The sequence below is a fragment of the Canis lupus genome, chromosome 38 (genome assembly GCF_011100685.1).
Source record: "Canis lupus familiaris isolate Mischka breed German Shepherd chromosome 38, alternate assembly UU_Cfam_GSD_1.0, whole genome shotgun sequence".
Lineage (NCBI taxonomy): Eukaryota > Metazoa > Chordata > Mammalia > Carnivora > Canidae > Canis > Canis lupus.
Window position 1 is genome coordinate 22406726 of NC_049259.1, and position 18402 is coordinate 22425127.

Sequence of the window (18402 nt, forward strand, 5' to 3'; positions counted from 1 at the left end):
TGCGTGGCAGGGCAAACCCTGTATACAAAACATTTGCTCTGGGCAGCCTAGGGGGCTCAGTGGTTTAGCACCTGCCTTCAGCCCAGGGCGTGATCCTGGAGACCCGGGATCCAGTCCCACGTAGGGCTCCCTGCGTGGAGCCTGCTTCTCCCTCTGCCTGTGTCTCTGCCTCTCTCTCTGCCTCTCTCTCTGTCTCTCTCTCTGTCTCTCATGAATAAAAAAAAAAACAAAACCTTTGCTCTTCTTATCCTCCTGTGAATTGCCTTCCTCCCCTTTGAAGCCCTAGACTTCAACCCCTTTCCTTAGCTCAGGATGGTATAAAATCCTCATTTGCCTGCCTGCCTGAGTCTCATATTATTTTATGGGGCTCATACACATGAAATCAATTTTATTCAATTTTAATCTATCGTTTGTCAATTTAATTACTCCACCAGCCAAAGGATCTAGGAAGGAAAAGGGAAAATTTCTTCTCTCCTACACCAGACACCTCTCTTTTAAGGGCTGATTCTTCATTTTAATGCTTCTGTATCTTATGCTAAGTTGACTTGTGGAAAGTTAAACTATTTTTTTCTGTATTATTCTCTTCTTTAAGTATCATGACCCATATATGAATCTTATTATACATACTATGTACTCAAGACTTGTTTTAAATAATTCCACATTACAAACCCTATAAGGGCTTTAGAAATAAGAAAATAGAAGCTCACAGAACCTAAGTCTTTGAAAGATCACTCTACTAGTAAGGACTTTTGATGCCAGGCCTGCTTGTCTCCAAAACTATATCCTTTCCTCCATGCAACATTTGGGAAGAAGGGGATCCACCCCTCTCGAGCTTTGAGCTCCCATATTCCTCATCCTCTGTGGTGGACGATAGGTGGTAGAGAGGGCACCACTTTTTTTTCTAGCCTTGGTCGCATACTGAAGTTTCTCTTTGCTTCAAATTTAACATTTGTAGAATGGACTTAAGTACCCAGACCAGCTTGCCCCACAGGAGTCATGTGAGGACCTACAGAGCAAAACTTTACTTCACATGAAAGCAGCCAGCCCAATGCAAGAGACTGTGGGATGTGAATGGGAGAGTTAGGGGTGTCTTAAGAAACTCATCTATTGTTGGGAGGTTCACCTCACTCAAGAAATCCCCACTCTCCTAGCCAATTATGCCCTGTTTCCGTGTTATCTCTGCTAATTCTTTGTAAAACTGGCCTTGCCCCAAATCCCTTGAGAAGTGTGCTCCACTGCTCCTGGGTCACTGTGCTCCCCTAATCCATGAGTTGTTTTCCTTTGAATAAAGGACTTCAAGCAAAACTGTTTTAGTTTTGTCATTTGACAGTTCACACTCCTCAGACCTGGAGCATCAGATCCCCTCCCAATATTTTCATTCAAGATGTGTCCAGAAACATATCAAGAGTAATCATCCTCCTTGCCATGTTTTTCATTTCATTAAAAAGGGAGGCAGAAGGATCCCTGGGTGGCGCAGCGGTTTGGCCCTGCCTTTGGCCCAGGGCGCGATCCTGGAGACCCGGGATCGAGTCCCACATCGGGCTCCTGGTGCATGGAGCCTGCTTCTCCCTCTGCCTATGTCTCTGCCTCCCTCTCTTTCTCTCTCTGTGACTATCATAAATAAATAAAAAATAAAAAAATAAAAAGGGAGGCAGAGATTATGTCAGGTTTATTTGCCAGACTGACCTGGCCGAGATCTTCAATAAATATTAGGTGAACAGATTATGTGACTTTAAATATTTACACACAATCACCCCTATCTCCAAGTCTTTTATAATATATTCTAAAGGCGACATCTCCATTGAGATGTGGAGTTTCTCTATTGAGATGTGCTTCTGAACAAGCCCTAAGGCCCTGGCTTCTCACTTGCACTGCAGAGTGTAAGTAAAGCTGAGGCCGTGGTCCTTGTCTTCGGGCCAGGTACACTTCGGAGAATCCATCCAGCCAAACCCCATCTTCTACATGGCTTCTCTGTCCTTGGACACTTTGGCCCCCAGGTCCTATGGATCCATACCTGACTCTCTTGTTCTTGGGAATTTGTGGTCAGATCTGCTGCTAATGCCCACCGAAGTCATTCACAAGGAACTAATTTCATGAGAGCAGAGAGCACACCTGACCAAAACCAGCGTAAGCGCAGCACAGTGCCAGGCACATAGGTAATGAGTTGGTTAATGACTCCATTTCTGGTTGCTACCCCTGCTTCTTCTGGGAATGTCTGCCATTCCTATGTTCTCACCCTTTTGGCCACAAGACTCTTGGTCTAGTCCTGATCTCCAAGCCCTGGAATGGGAGCTGTCATTCGTATGATGGACAATGCATTGACATTTCAATAGAGATACTTCTAAGCCTCTTGCTTGGAATTGGATGATAAATTCCCAGTAACATTTCCAGGAAGGGATAGTTACACATATGGGGTTTGAGGAGATTTCTCAGGAGTCGATGGCATTAGGAACTCAAATATGAAGGAGTAGAGAGGAGAGTTATTCTGGAAGGAAGTCAGTGTTCTTCATTCTTCCTCAATATTTCTGGTCAATTCAGTGATTTTTTTTTTCCTTTGCGGGGAGGCAGAAGGGATGTACTGCTGTTTAGATGACGTTCTCATAGGCAAATGACTTTGGTGTGTCTGGTGATGTGGGGGGAGAGTGGGGTTTCTCCATCTGTTAGGCAGATATAAAGAGGCAAATTGCTGAGGTAGGAGGGCGCTGAATCCCACCAGGAGACCCCGCCACCCCAGACACCCTTCCTTGCCAAGGTCACCCATCTCAAACCTCTCACTGTAGAGAAACTATTACTTAAGGTTATACCACATCTGCTTGCTGAATGCTTAGTGAACTGAACTTTACTTCCAATTATCCTATTACTTTCCTACTATTATGCAAACTGCTTTGCTCATCTTCATCCTTTCTGACCCATTTGGGAGGGGAGATGGGAAGATACCATTGCTTCTGCCAAGTGTGATCTGTGAAGGAATAAGCTTTAAAGCTAGCACATTAGTAGCATAACCCGGGAGAGGTTGCAAACCAGATGTAACATAGTTAGACCAAAGAAAAGCAGCAGAAATCTCTCCTGCCTCCAGCTTACTGGTGGCTCAGAAGCAAGCTGGAGTTGTCTCCCCGGCAATCCTCCTCTCTGAGGCCCAAGCCTTGGACTTTCCTCCATCCAAATCCTCAGGATCCTGCTGATTTTCCTGATCATCCCTAGCTAGAACCTCTCTCCCTCTCTATTTGCTCCATATTACCGCATTCAACTCCTAAAACATAATTATCATTTATTCCATATATTCTGTGTAACCCTAAGCAAAGGGAATGGGATGTACTGGGGAAAATTTTTAATATCAGAGAATATGAAATCCCTGGGCCCCAACACATTTTCAGCTAAGCTTGCACCAGGAAGAGATGAGACAAGTAAGGTAAATCTCAGCTCTAAAGTTTCTTACCTTTGGGGGTATTTGCACAGAGAAATAAAGTGTATTTGCAGAATTTTCTTCTGGAATACAGTTCTATTAAAAAAAGAAAAAAAAATCATAGGGTCATCTAGACAAGCCCAAAGAGACACCCAGAATCCAGAAAAGAGAAAGCAGAGATGGGAGGATGGCCAAGGAGGAAGAGAGGTTCTGGGCCAGGAATGAGGACAGGGAGGGACTCTTGTTGGTGAGTGCTATCATAATGATTAAAACCTTTTTTTTCAAGAAGCAACTGCCTGATTTTTAAGCTGTGTTGTGTTTAAATAAATTTGAAAATGTCTAAGGTATAGAAGTCCCATGAGCTATGAGCAGCCTAAGGTGATTGGAGGATAATTTGAAGTAATATTGCTAATGTTGCAAGTAAGCTTTTCCTTTGACCTAAATGGCCCTCGGAGCAAATATGTGAGGATGACTGATGGGTCAAAACAACAAAACTACAATGACAGCAACAGCAAAAGCTCCTTCCAGGCTGGAGAAAAGTATCCTGGGTCCATGACGTTTTTTTCCTGAACATCCAGGATAGTTTTGTGGCCTCTTGGGAGCATGTCTTGGGCAGAGAAGAAGGAGGATGGTGATAAAGCAATCCATTTTGACATAAGCCAGGCTGGGTGGAGCCCAGAGCAGTCTCCCCTGTGAGGCAGAAAGGAACTCTCAGGACACTAACAGCTTCAAAAGGAAGTGCAATGTCTCCTCTCAGAAAGGTTGTAGGTAAGCACAGGAAGATACAACCTGAGACACCAAGGGCTGCACTGAAGCTGGCTTGCTGAGGCCCCAAAGTGCTTTTATTTCTTCATTAAATGGGCCAGTGTAGAAAAGTGCTCTATGGCCTCTATGGAGCTAGCCCGGCTGGGGCTACTGTGATTCCTGGGGGGCCTTTTGAAGTTGTCTGCCTAGGTCATGTCTCCAAATTGTCTTATTATTTGGGTTTCTTTAAACTTATGATCTTCTTTTCAAAGAGTTTCCTTTGAGTTGACCATGTGTTTGCTTGTTTCAGCTTGGTGTCCCGCACCTAGAAAGCCTTGATTGTGGGCCTAAAGCAACCGTGGGCCCCAGAAACGTCTCCTGATGGAAAAGGCATCTCCACAGCCAGTGGTCTGACACCATAACTCAAACATGAGGCCAAAGTCACACTTCTCTACCTGCTGTCCTTTGCAAAAGGAGTTTGGCCTGTTGAGTGGCCCTTGTGAACTGCAGAGGGGAGAGGCCCATAGATTACCTTAGATAGATCCCAGGGTGAGCATTATTGGCTGGGTCAGACCCAGGGGCTCAGAACCAGAGGTCCCTGACTCTGGCACAGGAAAGTATCCATAAGGACTTGGGGAGACACAGATGTGTTGGATTTCAAGGGCTATACATCCTCATAATCCATGTTGCTCAAGTCCACAGAGAAATCTTAACTAAAGCAAGGAGGGTCTTAGGAAGATCAGGCCCCAGGAAAGATGGCAAAGGACTCACATTAACACAACTGATTGTGTCATACACTGGGGTCTCTCCAGAAGGGGGATAGTAGTTAAGAATTTCCTGATGAGTATCCATTCCCTTCTTCTCTTCAATGGACTCTGAAAACCAAGGTGGGAGAGAATCAGAGCTGGCCCTCCTCTGATTCACCACCTCCACCAGCCTACCCCCTGGAAGACCCACTTAGAATGACTGCCATGCTGGCTTCCCTACAACTGAAGGGTATTCTGGGACATGGGACTTTCAGGGCTACATGCAGGAAAATCCCACAATGAACTGGTTACCGTGGTTACTTCACTATCCAAATTCTGGGTGAAGGCAGACAAAAGGGGAAGCAGAGAAAGTCAGAAACACTTTCAGAGTGCTTTCAAGAGGGAGGAAAGATCTTAACAACTGCAATTTATATGCAACTGGTGCTTAGGTCCCTTCACAACACCTCATATGGACAGTATTGGGGGAACTTGAGAAGACAAATCAACAGGGATGTGGAGCATGGGGTTTGGCATGGAAAGACAGACAGGCCTGTTCAGGAGGAATGTGTCTAGACTGAGGTGGGAAGTAAAGAGACGTCTCTGGAATTTATTCAGTGAGGAGGACTGGGTCTGGTTTGAGGGCTCTGACAGGGCAATTGGAAGGGCTGGCTGGAGTGTGTTGGTCTCTGGGACCTCAGAGTTGGAGGCCCTTGTCTCCCGGGTCAGAGGGGCAGTCAGCAGTGTAGGGCTTGTGTCAACAGGAGGACCACAACTTCCCTCTGGGGGAAGGGGAGGGGTGGGCACTGGAGAGGGAACTGGGAGGACTTTGGACTTAGAAGAGAAGCACTCCCTTACTCCAGAATTAAGGAGTCAGGATGACTGTGCTTTCCTTGAGGACAGAGAATGTGGCCGCTTCACTTAGTGCCTCATACCAGGACGGGCACACAGTTCAACATGTATTTGTTGAATAGATGAGGGAACAAATGCATGAATGAGGCTGAAAGCAAAAATAGTGCATGCTCTACCTTTTCTTCTTTCTCTCCGCATAAACAGAATAAATGGCACCAGGGTAAAGGCAGTGAGCATGAAGAGCAACGCCCCCAGGAAGTACAGGACCACGGAGGATTCGGAGTCATCAGCAGCACCTTTAAAGAGAGAATCGGTGGAGGCACAGGGATGGGAGAGGAATCAGCTAGGGAAGACGACCCAACTATTGGAGCAACTGCCACCATCCTCCCAATGGGGTGACTTCCCAGGGGCCTCCAGGTTTCATGGGCTGTTCCGATGGGGACCAGCAGCTGGAGAAGGTATAGGTCTTGAGACAGAGGCCCCTGGAGAAAGAGAGGAGACAGTCACCTTCACAGAGCTTCCAGGCAAAGACAGGATTTGAAGAATTGCTGCTGATGGGGTTCCTGGCCACGCAGATGAAGGTCATGCCCCCTTTCCCCAGCCTCCAGGATATGGGGAGGATGGAGCCATTATAGGACTTATTGGCTGCCTGCCCCAGGGACTCCCAGCTGTAGGTCACATCCTCTCCTCCCTGGTCCACGAAGCAGGTCAAATTAGTCACACAGGTGCCATTCTCTTTGTTCTGCAGACCCATGGTAACCTTGGGCTTTGATAGGTGCTCTGCAAGAGAAATGGACAACCGAGAGTAGAAACTATGCTCTTTCTGAATTATTCTTGTACACCTTAGACCTGGGGTGCAGAATCTCTGGGGTGCTCCAGAGTGGAGAGGAAGCAGCAATTCATAGCAGAATTCTCATTCTTATCTGGGAAGCGGAACTGTCTAGGTCTACCTTCCCACAGCTATATAAAAGTATTAATAATAGCAATAGAAATAATGATAATGCAACAAGAACACAGCTGCCATTTTCGAAGCAAAGCTATATGGCCAGCCTCGTGCTAGATGCATTTTAAATGGGAGCTAATTTTATGTTTTTTAGACGCTCCCTAGTCTTATGTCTGCAGGCTTCCTTGAAGAGACTTTCACTTTATGCTCCAGGAGCGAATAGTGTGGGGATAATATTTCTGATCCTCCTCTGCTCATTTTTCTCCCCGAGAGGATGAGCAATTGGTTCATGGATGAGATGGTGAGAATCTGACATCCAACATCATTTCATTACTACATTTCTCTCTACTTTGAGCTCTTAAGATTGCCGTTTAAGTGTGATTTGCCCTTTCGCTCTCCCCTGCCTCGGTTGACTGCATAATGCCTGCTCTCTGTTCCTTTCAACATGTCTATGTGGAGGACACACCTGGTCCAGGTACATGGCCCACCTCTTAAGGGCAAACCTGGAGGCCCATCTCTGCGTGTCCCTGATCCTGCAGCTCAGTTATTTTTATAACTTGTTGAGTAATTGTTCATCTTCCCTGAATGGGCTCCAAGGTCTAGACTTGGGGGAAAATATTTCTCCTATCTAGTTTCACCAGAAAAAATAAAGATGATATTTTTATCTTCCTTTTGATTCTTGTGTGGATTTCTCAATTGGCTGGAAACTGTAGGGAAGGAGGTGTAATTGATGTTTACACACAATAATCGTTCTAAGGTAGGTATCCCCTTCCTCCTCATTACAGATAGGGAAACCAAGTTTCACAGAGCTTAAGTAGCCTGGCTAAGGCCATGCAGTCAGTAGGTGGAGAAGCCAGCATTTGACTTGTGTGATCTCTGCTTTCCCTTTCACCCATCCTCTGCACTACATTGCCTCTTGCAGAATAGGAAGGGGCCTTAGGGGTCAACTACATCTACTTCATCCACGCAGGAGTTCCCTCTTCCACATTCTTGCCAAGTCTCTATCCAACCTTTGTTGGACATCTCCAATATCAGAGTGTTTACCACTTTATGAAGGCAGTCATCCACCTTTGGAACTGATTCTGCTCACCATAGACACGCAGCCCATACCGCTGGCTGAAGGGCTCTTTGAAGGAAGAGCTGTATATCACCACGTAGTAGTCACCCGAGTCACTCTTATTCAGTTTGCTGAGCTTCAGGGAGTAGTTTCCATGTAGGAAATCCACCCTTTTCTTATTATGACTGTGGGTCACTATGACATTGGCTTGTCTGTCTGGCGTTCTTGGTTGTATGGTGATGAGGGGGGTTGTGTTGAAGGTCCAGACAATGCTGTCAATCTGAATTCCTGGGAGCGTCAGAGGGAAAGTCACAGACCCACCAAGGTCACCAACTAGCTCCTTCAGAGCTCCAGAGGTTACTGGCCCTGCAGACACAGAGAACCATAAAGTAAACCTAAGTCGCCGCCCTTGCCACCAAATTACTCACCTGCTTTGGGTCTTGGGAAGGTCCCAAGAAACTCTCTGGGGCCAACCCAACTAGCCCTTGGGAAGCCCTTTGAAACCTCACTCATGCAAAGGCATTGAAGTCAGAATGCTTTGCCTGAAAGGAGGAACTACAGGTGAACCCACCCCTTCCCAGAGACCTCAGGCTGGAAAGACCAAGCTCTGAGGTAGCTCATGAGGCCAGCTTCATCTTGGATAAGTTCCTGTTAGGGGACAAGTGGGGAGGTTTTCATTCAAATCCCTTTTTGGGACTCCAGATTGCTCCTGGGAGTGCTGATTTTTTTTTGGGGGGGAGTACTGATTTTGATGCAGATGAAGAAGCAGCAGCTTGTCTGTTAATGGGGGCAATGGTTCTCAATTAGAGATCAGGACACTGGGGAGGGAGCTCTAAGTTCCTAGTGATAAGAGCTTGGAAACTTACAGGTGTTTCATTTTCTGTTTTCTGATAAATTAGAGTGCATTTGAGATCATCCTTAAGTAAGGATTTCACTCACTGGAATTTCTGTGTCCTTTCTTAAGTGGAAAGCCAAAGCATGAGTTACTGGATGCTTTACAGTATGCCCAGACTGACTCATGATGCTTACCCCCAACTATTAGGAGTTGTAGTAGGGGTTCGCTTCGCTGAGAAATTTTTGTTTCACCACAACCTTAATTCACCTCAAAAAGTACGATGTATAAACAACTGCCACTGGTTATGTGGTTCTGGGTGGAAAATAGTCAAGAATAGCTGTGGAAAAAGCTTCCAAGAGTAGCTCACAGAGCATTTCTAGTGAACAAATATAGGGAATGAATCTTCTACGTGTTAAGATCTGAGGGACAGACTCATGATAGCACAGAGCACAAAGGGAATTTAGATAGGGGCTAACAGCTTAAAGCATCTACTGTGATCTCATTTAACTTTTAAAACAATGCTTAGAGGTAGGATTTTTAAAAACAAATATTCTCCTCTTACAGAACAGGAACCTGAGCCATAATGAGTTAAATGACTTGCTAAAAGTAATAGTCTAGTAAGAGGCAGAGATCGCATCAGTACCCATAGGATCGAGGCCTCATAGGTCATCACTTATAAATGAGAAAACCAAATAGCAGAGATTGAAAGAAAGTATTCAAGGATCAAAAATAGCGGCAAAACTAAAACCAGAACACATTTTGTTTATTTATTCTTAAAAGTGTGCTCCATACAGGTACAAAACCCAGTTATTTCCCCTTCTACCTCTTAACATATGGGTCATGAGGAAATTTCTAAGAGCACAAAAATGAGGAAATAAAGAAAAAAAATTTTTAAGTCATTTCTACACCCAATGTGGGGCTCAAACTCACAACCCCGAGTTGTGAGTCAAGAGTCACACGCTTTACCAACTGGGCCAGCCAGGGCCTTAGGAAAATCTTTTTAAAATCTAACAAAGTAACCAGGCTATCGGCTCCTGACAGTTGTATTGTAGTGAGGCAGCTGCTGGGCTGCGCCATGACTTTTGTAGGCTGTATTCACTTTTGCCTTAGTTGGCCCTTCATCCATAAAAAAATACTAAAAATTATATTTTATGACTGCACTGGTATAAAAATGGATATAGTGCCAGCTAGATTCATTATTACATATTATTATTATTACCATATTCATTTTTCTTCTGATTTTGAAAGAAATTCAAACTACTGTGGGCATTGTGCCTAACTGGCTCTGTGTGATTAACCAAGTATCCAGGTTCTATTTTGTGTCAAAGCTGGATCCGTTTATATATATATATATATATATATATATATATATTATATATATATATATATATGATTTTTAAAAAATTTTTATTTATTTATTCATGAGAGACACAGAGAGAGAGGCAGAGACACAGGCAGAGGGAGAAGTGGGCTCCATGCAGGGACCCCAACATGGGACTTGATCTGGGGTCTCCAGGATCACACCCTGGACTGAAGGCAGGTGCTAAACCGCTGAGCCACCAAGGCTGCCCTATATATATGATTTTAAAAAATTTATTTATTCATGAGAGACACACAGAGAGATAGAGTCAGAGACATAGGCAGAGGGAGAAGAAGGCTCATTGTGAGGAGCCTGATGTGTGACTCGATCCCAGGATCCCAGGATCACACTCTGAGCCAAAAGCAGATGCTCAACCACTGAGCCACCTAGGCGTCCCTATATATATATATATATATATATATATATATATATATATATATATATATATTTAATTGAAGTATAGTTGACATACAATAATTATATTAGTTTTAGGTGTATGATATAGTAATTCAATAATTCCATACTTTATGCAGTGTTCACCATATAAGTGTAGTCACTGTCTGTCACCATACTACGTTATTAGAACATTACCGACTCTATTCTCTGTTCCTTACTTTTCATGTCTGTAACTTCTTTATCTCATAGCTGGAAGTTTGTACTTCTTCATCCTCTTCACCTATTTCACTCTTCACCCCCCTCACCCCTTCTTCCCTCTGGCAACCATCAATTTGTTTTCTGTATTTATGAGTTTATTTCTGTTTTTTGTTTGGTTGTTTGTTTTAGATTCCACATCCGAGTGAAATCATACTGTATTTGTCTTTCCCTGTCTGACTTATTTCACTTAGCATAAATACCCCGTGGGTCCATCCACGTTGTTGCAAATTGCAAGATTTCATTCCTCTTTGTGGCTGAGTAATATTCCATTGTGTGTCTAACCCACGTCTTCCTTATCCATTCATCTATTGATAGACACCTGGGCTGCTTCCATATCTTGGCTATTATAATAATGCTGCAGTAAACATAGAGATGCTTATATCTTTTGGACTTAGGGTCTTAATTTTCTTTGGGTAAATACCCAGTGGTGGAATTACTGGACCATATGGTATTTCTGTTTTTATCTTTTTGAGGAAACTACATACTGATATCCACAGCGGCTGTACCAATTTACATTCCCACCAACAGTGAGCTAGGATTGCCTCTTCTCCATACCCTCACCAACATTTGTTATTGCTTGTCTTTTTGATATAGCCATTCTGACTGGTATGAAGCAATATCTCATTGTGGTTGATTTGCATTTCCCTGGTAATTAGTGATGTTGAACATCTTTTCATGCATTTATCGCTCATCTCTAGACATAGAAATTTTCTTTGGAAAAATGTCTGTTCTGGTTCTCTACCCATTTTTAATTGGAGTATTTGTTTTTTTTGGTGTTGTCTTACCATAATATTTTCTACCACCCTTGCACTGATGCAACTCATTCCTCTTCTAACAAAAGACAAACTCCTGTACTGTCCTATGCAGGGATCTAAAATTGCTTCACTAGGGATTTATTTTCATAGTTTCTGCTAAAACCCAGCTACCCTGGCAAGAGTTCCCAATATAGTTGCTATGTATTAGGGTTGAGTATATGCTAAATATTTATTATAAAGATTATGCCTAACACCTAACGCAATCCTGAAATCTAGGAATTTTGATCCTTTTACACAGGGATCAACAACCTATATAGTCCATGGGTCAAATGTGGCCTGCTGCCTATTTTGTTAAATGAAGGTTTATTTGAATACAACCATGTTCTTTCTTTTAACCTTTTTTAAAAGGTTTTAAAAATTATTTATTTATTTATTTATTTATTTATTTATTTATTTATTTATTTAATATAGAGACAGCTGGAGTGAGGAGGAGCAGAGGGGGAGGGAGAGGGACAAGCAGACTCTGTGCTGAGTGCAGAGCTTGATGTGGGGCTCCATCCCATGACCCTGAGATCATGACCCTAAGATCATGACCTGAGCTAAAACTAAGAGTAGGAGTCCCAATTGACTGAGCTACCCAGGTACCCTAGGACACAGATATGTTCTTTCATTTCTGTATTATTTATTGTTGCTTTTCCACTACAAATGCTGAGTTGAATGGTTTCGACAGAGGTTATATTGCCTGCAAAGCTTAAAGTATTTACTATCTGACCCTTTACAACAAAAATTTGTTAACTTTTGATTTGATGAGGGATGCCTGGGTGGTTCAGCGATTAGGTGCCTGCCTTTGGCCCAGGACATGATCGAGTGGGATCGAGTCCTACGTCGGGCTTCCTGCATGGAGCCTGCTTCTCCCTCTGCCTGTGTCTCTGCCTCTCTCTCTCTGTGTCTCTCATGAATAAATAAATACAATCTTTAAAAAAAAAAACAAACAACTTTTGATTTGATGAGAAAACTGAGATTCAAAAAAACCTAAATAACTTGTCCAAAGGCACAAAACTAGTAGGTGATGATTCAAAGATATAACCCAGTGTCACTCCAGCTCCAGAGCCTGGGGTCTTTCCACTATGGCTCACTTTGAGGGCCCCGGGGCATTTGTGCTAGCTCCATCCCTCTCTCTCACTCCTCTTCAGCAGCAAGGGCTCAGGTGTCAATTCTGAAGCCCTTGGGCCTTACAGAATGCAGTTTTCCCCTCACGTTCTTTGGTGACCTTCCTTCAAGCACAAGCTACTCTACTAGTGCCCCAGAGAAAGGGAATCTGATGCTACCAAATGTTGACCTAGTCCCTTGATTACAGTTTTGGAATTTTAACCAACTTTTTCTGCTAAATTTATCTCCAAAAGTACTGGCTTCCCCCCTGGGTAAATACCTTTCTTGGCAGCTGATTCCCGTTTTCAAACATTTCTGCCCCCTGCCCCCCATAATTTATCAGTCAGTGCATACATTCTTTGGATCCCTTGAGACTTTTTCAAGTCATTCTGTTAAGGAATCGGATTTTTCAAAAAGTTGCTCCCCAGCATCTCTAATACTAAAGCAGGATGGTTTCCAGTTGCTCTGTCTTTGATCATCTCAACAGCTATCAAAACAGACCCAGTACATGCTACAAAGTCAGTGTCAGTTTGAATTTCTGACTGATCAACTAATGTTTACATCCTTTTACTTCAACATAAGGTGAATAATTTGCAGTCTAATAAAGAATGGTTATCACTTGGCCCCAAAGAGGTGTAATCTTGGACTTTTAACACAAGGTTTGGGAAGATTGGGACACCTGAGGGGCTCAGCAGTTGAGCGTCTGCCTTCAGCTCAGGGCATGATCCCAGGGTCCTGGAATCGAGTTCCGCATGGGGCTCTCTGTGGAAAGCCTGCCACTCCCTCTGTCTATGTCTCTGCCCCTCTCTCTCTCTCTCTGTCTCTCATGAATAAGTAAATAAGATCTTTGGGGAAAAAAAAGGTTTGGAAGGTGTTTAAGCTGAAAAGATGATAGAGCTGCAAGGATGTGGCTTTAGCGTTACAGCATGTGTGCACACACTTAGGCTAGGGGCAATCATTTTTTTCGCCCCTTCACACATGTGGTGCTATATCCTCTGGGTGAATGTCAAGACAGAGGTGACTGTTAGAGGGATCTAGAAACAAGAGGCTTCTCCAAAGCTGAACTGAAGTTCCCCGCTCTGTGGCCTACATAGATCATCCTGTCTTCATTCAGTCATTCCTTCTGAATTGTGAGGAATTCACACAATTGATGAATTGTAAGAATTGATCTTGTTCCATATTTGTGCCAGGCACTGTCTAGGAGCTGAGGATATAACTAGGGAGCAACACCATCCTGATCCTGTACTCATGGAATTAGGAGATAGTCATTAAATAAGTGGCTGTATGGGTTATGAAAGGGGATGTAGTAGGCACTGGGGGAACCTACAATAGGGAGACTGAATACGAACCTTTGCCAGGATTTGGGGTGGATGAAAGTGTTTCAAGAAGTACAGAGCCTTCTGCCACACAGTAGGAAGTGGGAGGGGAGGGCTAGGAGCAGTGTTATGAGACAGGCCTTGAGAAGGCTTCTCATTTTTAATTCTCATTTCCCCAACGATGGCTAGAAGTGAGAAACAGAGATTTCCCGAGGCTTCTTTGGATGGCTTCTCAGCAGAATGGGCTTCTCAAAGGTGGCCTGGAACTTAATGCCTATAGACCAATCATTTACTGGCTAATTCAATGCAAAACACTATGTCCAATCACCATGCATGGTGAGATCTCTTGCAGCAAGTGTTCCCTGCCAACTTGCTTTTGGAGGTGGAGGGAGCTGGAGCAGGAGACCCTCTGGCTTCCGTCCTGACCAAGACTCAGATATTTTGGCATCAAAAAGTCAACTGTAAGATGCTCTTCATAACAGGAAGGGAAACACAGCTCCTCCCCTTTGCCACCTCCTTTTCCTCTGGGTTATCACCTCCTCCTCTTCACCTGTTCCCCCACAAAATGCAAGAATTGAGTGGAGCAAAGGAGCCAAGTTAGGAGGATGGGACATCATTAGTACAGCCAGAATCAATAGATGGTACCCAGGAGGAAGACTTCACGGTAGGGGAGGCTGTAAAGCTCACCTCCTGCTTGCCAGCCTGGTCCCCAAGCACCTCTACCAGGATGCAGTGCCTCCCTTAGAATGTACCAGCATATCATAGCATCTCATGGAATGAGATGGAAACCAGAGCATCTCAGAGCTGGGAGAGGTCTTAGGAACTACTTAGTCTCATCCCACTTCACAGGTGAGGAGACTGATGCTTCAAGGGTCACAGTGACATGCTCTAAGTCAGTGGAGCCAGGACTCCTAGGGCAGGGCTTCCCAACGTATGCCCCCAACACCCCTGAAGCCTGTAGCACCACCTCAGTGTGTTTCTGAAGAGCTTAAAGAAAGTATTGGGGGCAAAGATGGGTGATGGGGTGGAGGCTCAGAGACTCTTTTTCCATCAAGGAGGCTCTGACTCTATACAGTAATTTACACATTTGATTCTGCATAAGATTTCATTTCATAAAAGCAAACTCCTGCTTGAGAAAGAAAAAAACAATTTTGGAGACTACTGCTTCTTTTTTTTTTTTTTTTTTTTTTTTTTTTTTTTTTTAAATTTTATTTATTTATGATAGTCACATAGAGAGAGAGAGAGAGGCAGAGACACAGGCAGAGGGAGAAGCAGGCTCCATGCACCGGGAGCCCGATGTGGGATTCGATCCCGGGTCTCCAGGATCGCGCCCTGGGCCAAAGGCAGGCGCCAAACCGCTGCGCCACCCAGGGATCCCCGAGACTACTGCTTCTTACCCAATTTCCCCGTGACTAATGTACCATGGAGAGAGAATTTTAAATCAGCACCACGTCTGGTACACATGGAACAGAGGTTTGCAAACCTCTCGATATGCCATATGCCTTTGCAACACTCCAGCCCAGCCCTAATCCACCACGTTCATGTACAAGCTCCCAGTGCTCTGTCCCTCACTCATCTCCCTCTACTCCCTCTTGTCTCTTCTGGTCCTCTCAACACCTCCCCAGTACCTGCTCATCACTTTTTTTGTTCTCCTTTTATTGTCTCAACACCACTGCATCACTTGATCCTCACAAAAATCTGTGAGGAGGGGTGGGAAACACAGATTATTGTGCCTATTTTCCAGATGAGAAATAGAGGCTGCAAGAGCTTCTCTTTGGCCCTTCTGAACTCAGCCAAGGTGGTTCCCTGTTGGTATATCCACATCCTGGAGATGGAATGACCTGCTCTTCTTGGGCATTTTCAATCTGTAGTTACCTTGGTCTCAGGTAGCTGGAGAGGTAAAGAATGTCAACTAGCTTTCCTGAGGAAGATTCAGCTAAACTACACATTTACTGAATACTTCTCCAATATCAGGCATAGCATTAGTGAATTTGGTGTGATGGAAAGAACACTAGCTTTGGAAACTCAATCTCGGCTCTACTTTTTAGTGTCTGTATGATCTTGCCCAAGATACTTGACCTCTCAAGCACCAGTTTCTTTATGAAAGGATAATAATGTCTATCTTTATAGATGTAGACAAATGCCTTGGACATAGGCAGAACTTAAAACACATGATTATTACTATCCTATATGTCTCATTTAAAACATAGTAATTCTGGAACTTCATTTTCTGTTATGTGCTTGTGTGAACCAAGGATCAGAGGCTGAGTAACTTATCCTCCATAATAGCTACTGAGTCAAATCCAGGAGTCCTTGTTCAAGGCCAGCACTGCTTCCACTGCCCTGCCCATGGGAGGCTCTAGGACAGTCTTGGACTCCTTTCAGCCGTGGGAGGTGTACTTCACATGCTATCCACAGCCTTCTTGAGCAGAGCACACACACACCTACCCTGCTGCCCACAGTTTAGGTTTCAGGTAGGCACCTGGGGTTTTGAAAAGCACTGCTGTGTCCTTCCCATGTCACCTTCAAGTTCCACTTCTGATCACTGTTTCTATTCAGGGAGTGGTTTTTAAAATAAAAACCTCTAGGGCCACTTGCTTAGAACCAGGTTCTTCCTAAATACGCAAAACTCTTTTGCATTCAAGGAGGTTAAACAGTCTGCAGATGCTGAACCCTTGGTGAGGCCAGGTGGTGGGGGGTAAAGGACTGGGAGCGCTGGCTGACTATGTGGTCTTGGGCAGGTCAGTTGGGCAGGCTGAGGCACACATAAACATAGCAGCCAAGCCCTTAGAGGGAGACCTCATGGGTACCCCATGAGTTTGGTGACCAGAGAGATATTTCTAAATTACGGGGCTCCAGGTCCTTCCTGAGAACCCTGAGGAGAGTAAAACCTTCAAAGACTCGAATTCTTGTGACAGGAACAGAAGTCTTCATAGAAGACTATGAAGTCTTCAGTCCTTCATAGTATTAAAAATAAAATACCTACAATATGAGCAGGTTTTCTAAGTAGAGACTGATTGAATTATTTGGGTTAAGAGAGAAAATTCAAATGTTTCCTTCCATTAATATCCTTGTTATGCATAATCATCTAAATATATTTCTAATATATTTCTAAATATATACTTATATATACTTATAAATATGTTTAAGTATAAATATTTAAAATATAGGTATATATTTATAAATAAATAAATATATACCTGTATGATCTCAGTTTGATTTTAAAATAGTCCTCAAAGGGAAGGAAAGAGGAGGCCCAGGGAAGAAAGCATTCTTTATTTAATTGATAACAGGATCTAGATTAGAATACAGGTCTTTCTAATACCCAATACCCCTTCTTTCAGCCATTCCTTCCTGGGACAGTCGAAGGAGAGTGTATGCCTAGAGTTATTCATTCTTAGTATTTTCTTCCTTTCTTGTGATTTAGAGACCACTGATTATAGAAAGATATTAGATGAAGTAGCAGAGCTACCTGAGTTGGACCAGAGTCCCAGAGTAGACCCAGAAACCTAGAGGTATACATCAGGATAGGGAAGGCACTCAGGAGAATAGGAGGATCTGGACTCACCTGTGAGCTGGAAGAGGAGAAAGAAAATGGTGAAGTGCGCTGGGGGAACAAGCATGTTGTCCTCTAGATGTCTGTCACTAAAATGAACTATTTCCTTCTCGCAGTGCTCACATCCCTTCCCTTACCACTTGCAAGTGTAGGAGGAGTCATGAAAATGAGAAGTGTGAACAAACCATTTGTATTTTTTCCAATGCTTCTCTTACTTGCTAGTTTTTGTTTTTTTTTTAAGATTTTATTTATTTATTCATGAGAAACAGAGAGGCAGAGACACAGGCAGAGGGAGAAGCAGACTCCATGAAAGGAGCCCGATGTGGGACTCCATCCCGGGTCTCCAGAATCCCACCCTGGGCTGAAGGCAGCGGTAAACTGCTGAGTCACTCAGGCTGCCCTTCTTAGTTGCTAGTTGTAGGTGGTCAATAAGGGATGGAAAAATGAGTTGAATCTCAAAGGTGATGAAATACCTCATTTTACATATGAGGAATCATTGGCTCAGAGATGCTAGGAATTGACCAAGGCCATACGGTCAGTCTTTTCTGCTACATTATATGACCTCTCAGATCCTCAAAACATAGGAAATGTTAAAAAGAGAAGATTAGAAGGAGGAGGAAAGGGTAGCACTGGTGATCATAATATTTACTGAGTTTTGCTAAGTGGCAGGAGTATATGCATTCTTTTATTTATTCCTCATAACAACCCTGTGAAATACTACCATAATTCTTATTTCCCAGATGAGAAAATCAAGGCTTAGAGTATATTACAGCAAAATTAAAAACTTATTTTAACTAAATATGAGAGACAAAAAGTTAAGCCATATAGAGGGGAATGATATTTATAATACATTTATTCCACAAGAGTCTTATATCCATAATGCATAAAGAAGTCTTACTATTGGACACCTGTGTGGCTCAGTAGTTGAGCATCTACCTTTGTCTCAGGTCATGATCCCAGGGTCCTAGGATTTAGCCCCATATCAGGCTTCCCATGGGAAGCTTGCTTCTCCCTCTGGCTGTGTCTCTGCCTCTC

General features: G+C 43.6%; 1 protein-coding gene across 3 annotated transcripts; it reads right to left on the bottom strand.

Moving 5' to 3' along the window:
• Positions 1-1650: 1650 nt before the first annotated feature.
• SLAMF7 (SLAM family member 7) lies at positions 1651-17500 on the bottom strand. Of its 3 annotated transcripts, XM_038586327.1 has the most exons (7): positions 17380-17500; positions 7776-8108; positions 6250-6522; positions 5919-6038; positions 4919-5022; positions 3437-3499; positions 1651-2657 (listed from the first exon to the last, which is right to left on the bottom strand). In XM_038586327.1, exons 1-7 carry the CDS (start codon positions 17432-17434, stop codon positions 2586-2588), a joined length of 1020 nt encoding a protein of 339 aa, XP_038442255.1. In that variant the 5' UTR covers positions 17435-17500; the 3' UTR covers positions 1651-2585. The 3 variants fall into 3 exon arrangements, with proteins under 3 accessions (XP_038442255.1, XP_038442256.1, XP_038442257.1); XM_038586328.1 differs by lacking the exon at positions 4919-5022; XM_038586329.1 differs by lacking the exon at positions 7776-8108 and having other exon boundaries at positions 17380-17454.
• Positions 17501-18402: the final 902 nt, after the last annotated feature.

Coding starts and splice junctions, on each gene's coding strand:
- SLAMF7 (XM_038586327.1), bottom strand. CDS start 17,434: ATGCTTGTTCCCCCAGCGCACTTCACCATTTTCTTTCTCCTCTTCCAG. Junction 5,023..5,918: donor GCGGAGAGAAAGAAGAAAAG/GTAGAGCATGCA, acceptor CTTGGTTTTCAG/AGTCCATTGAAGAGAAGAAG. Junction 3,500..4,918: donor ACACAATCAGTTGTGTTAAT/GTGAGTCCTTTG, acceptor TTTTTTTAATAG/AACTGTATTCCAGAAGAAAA.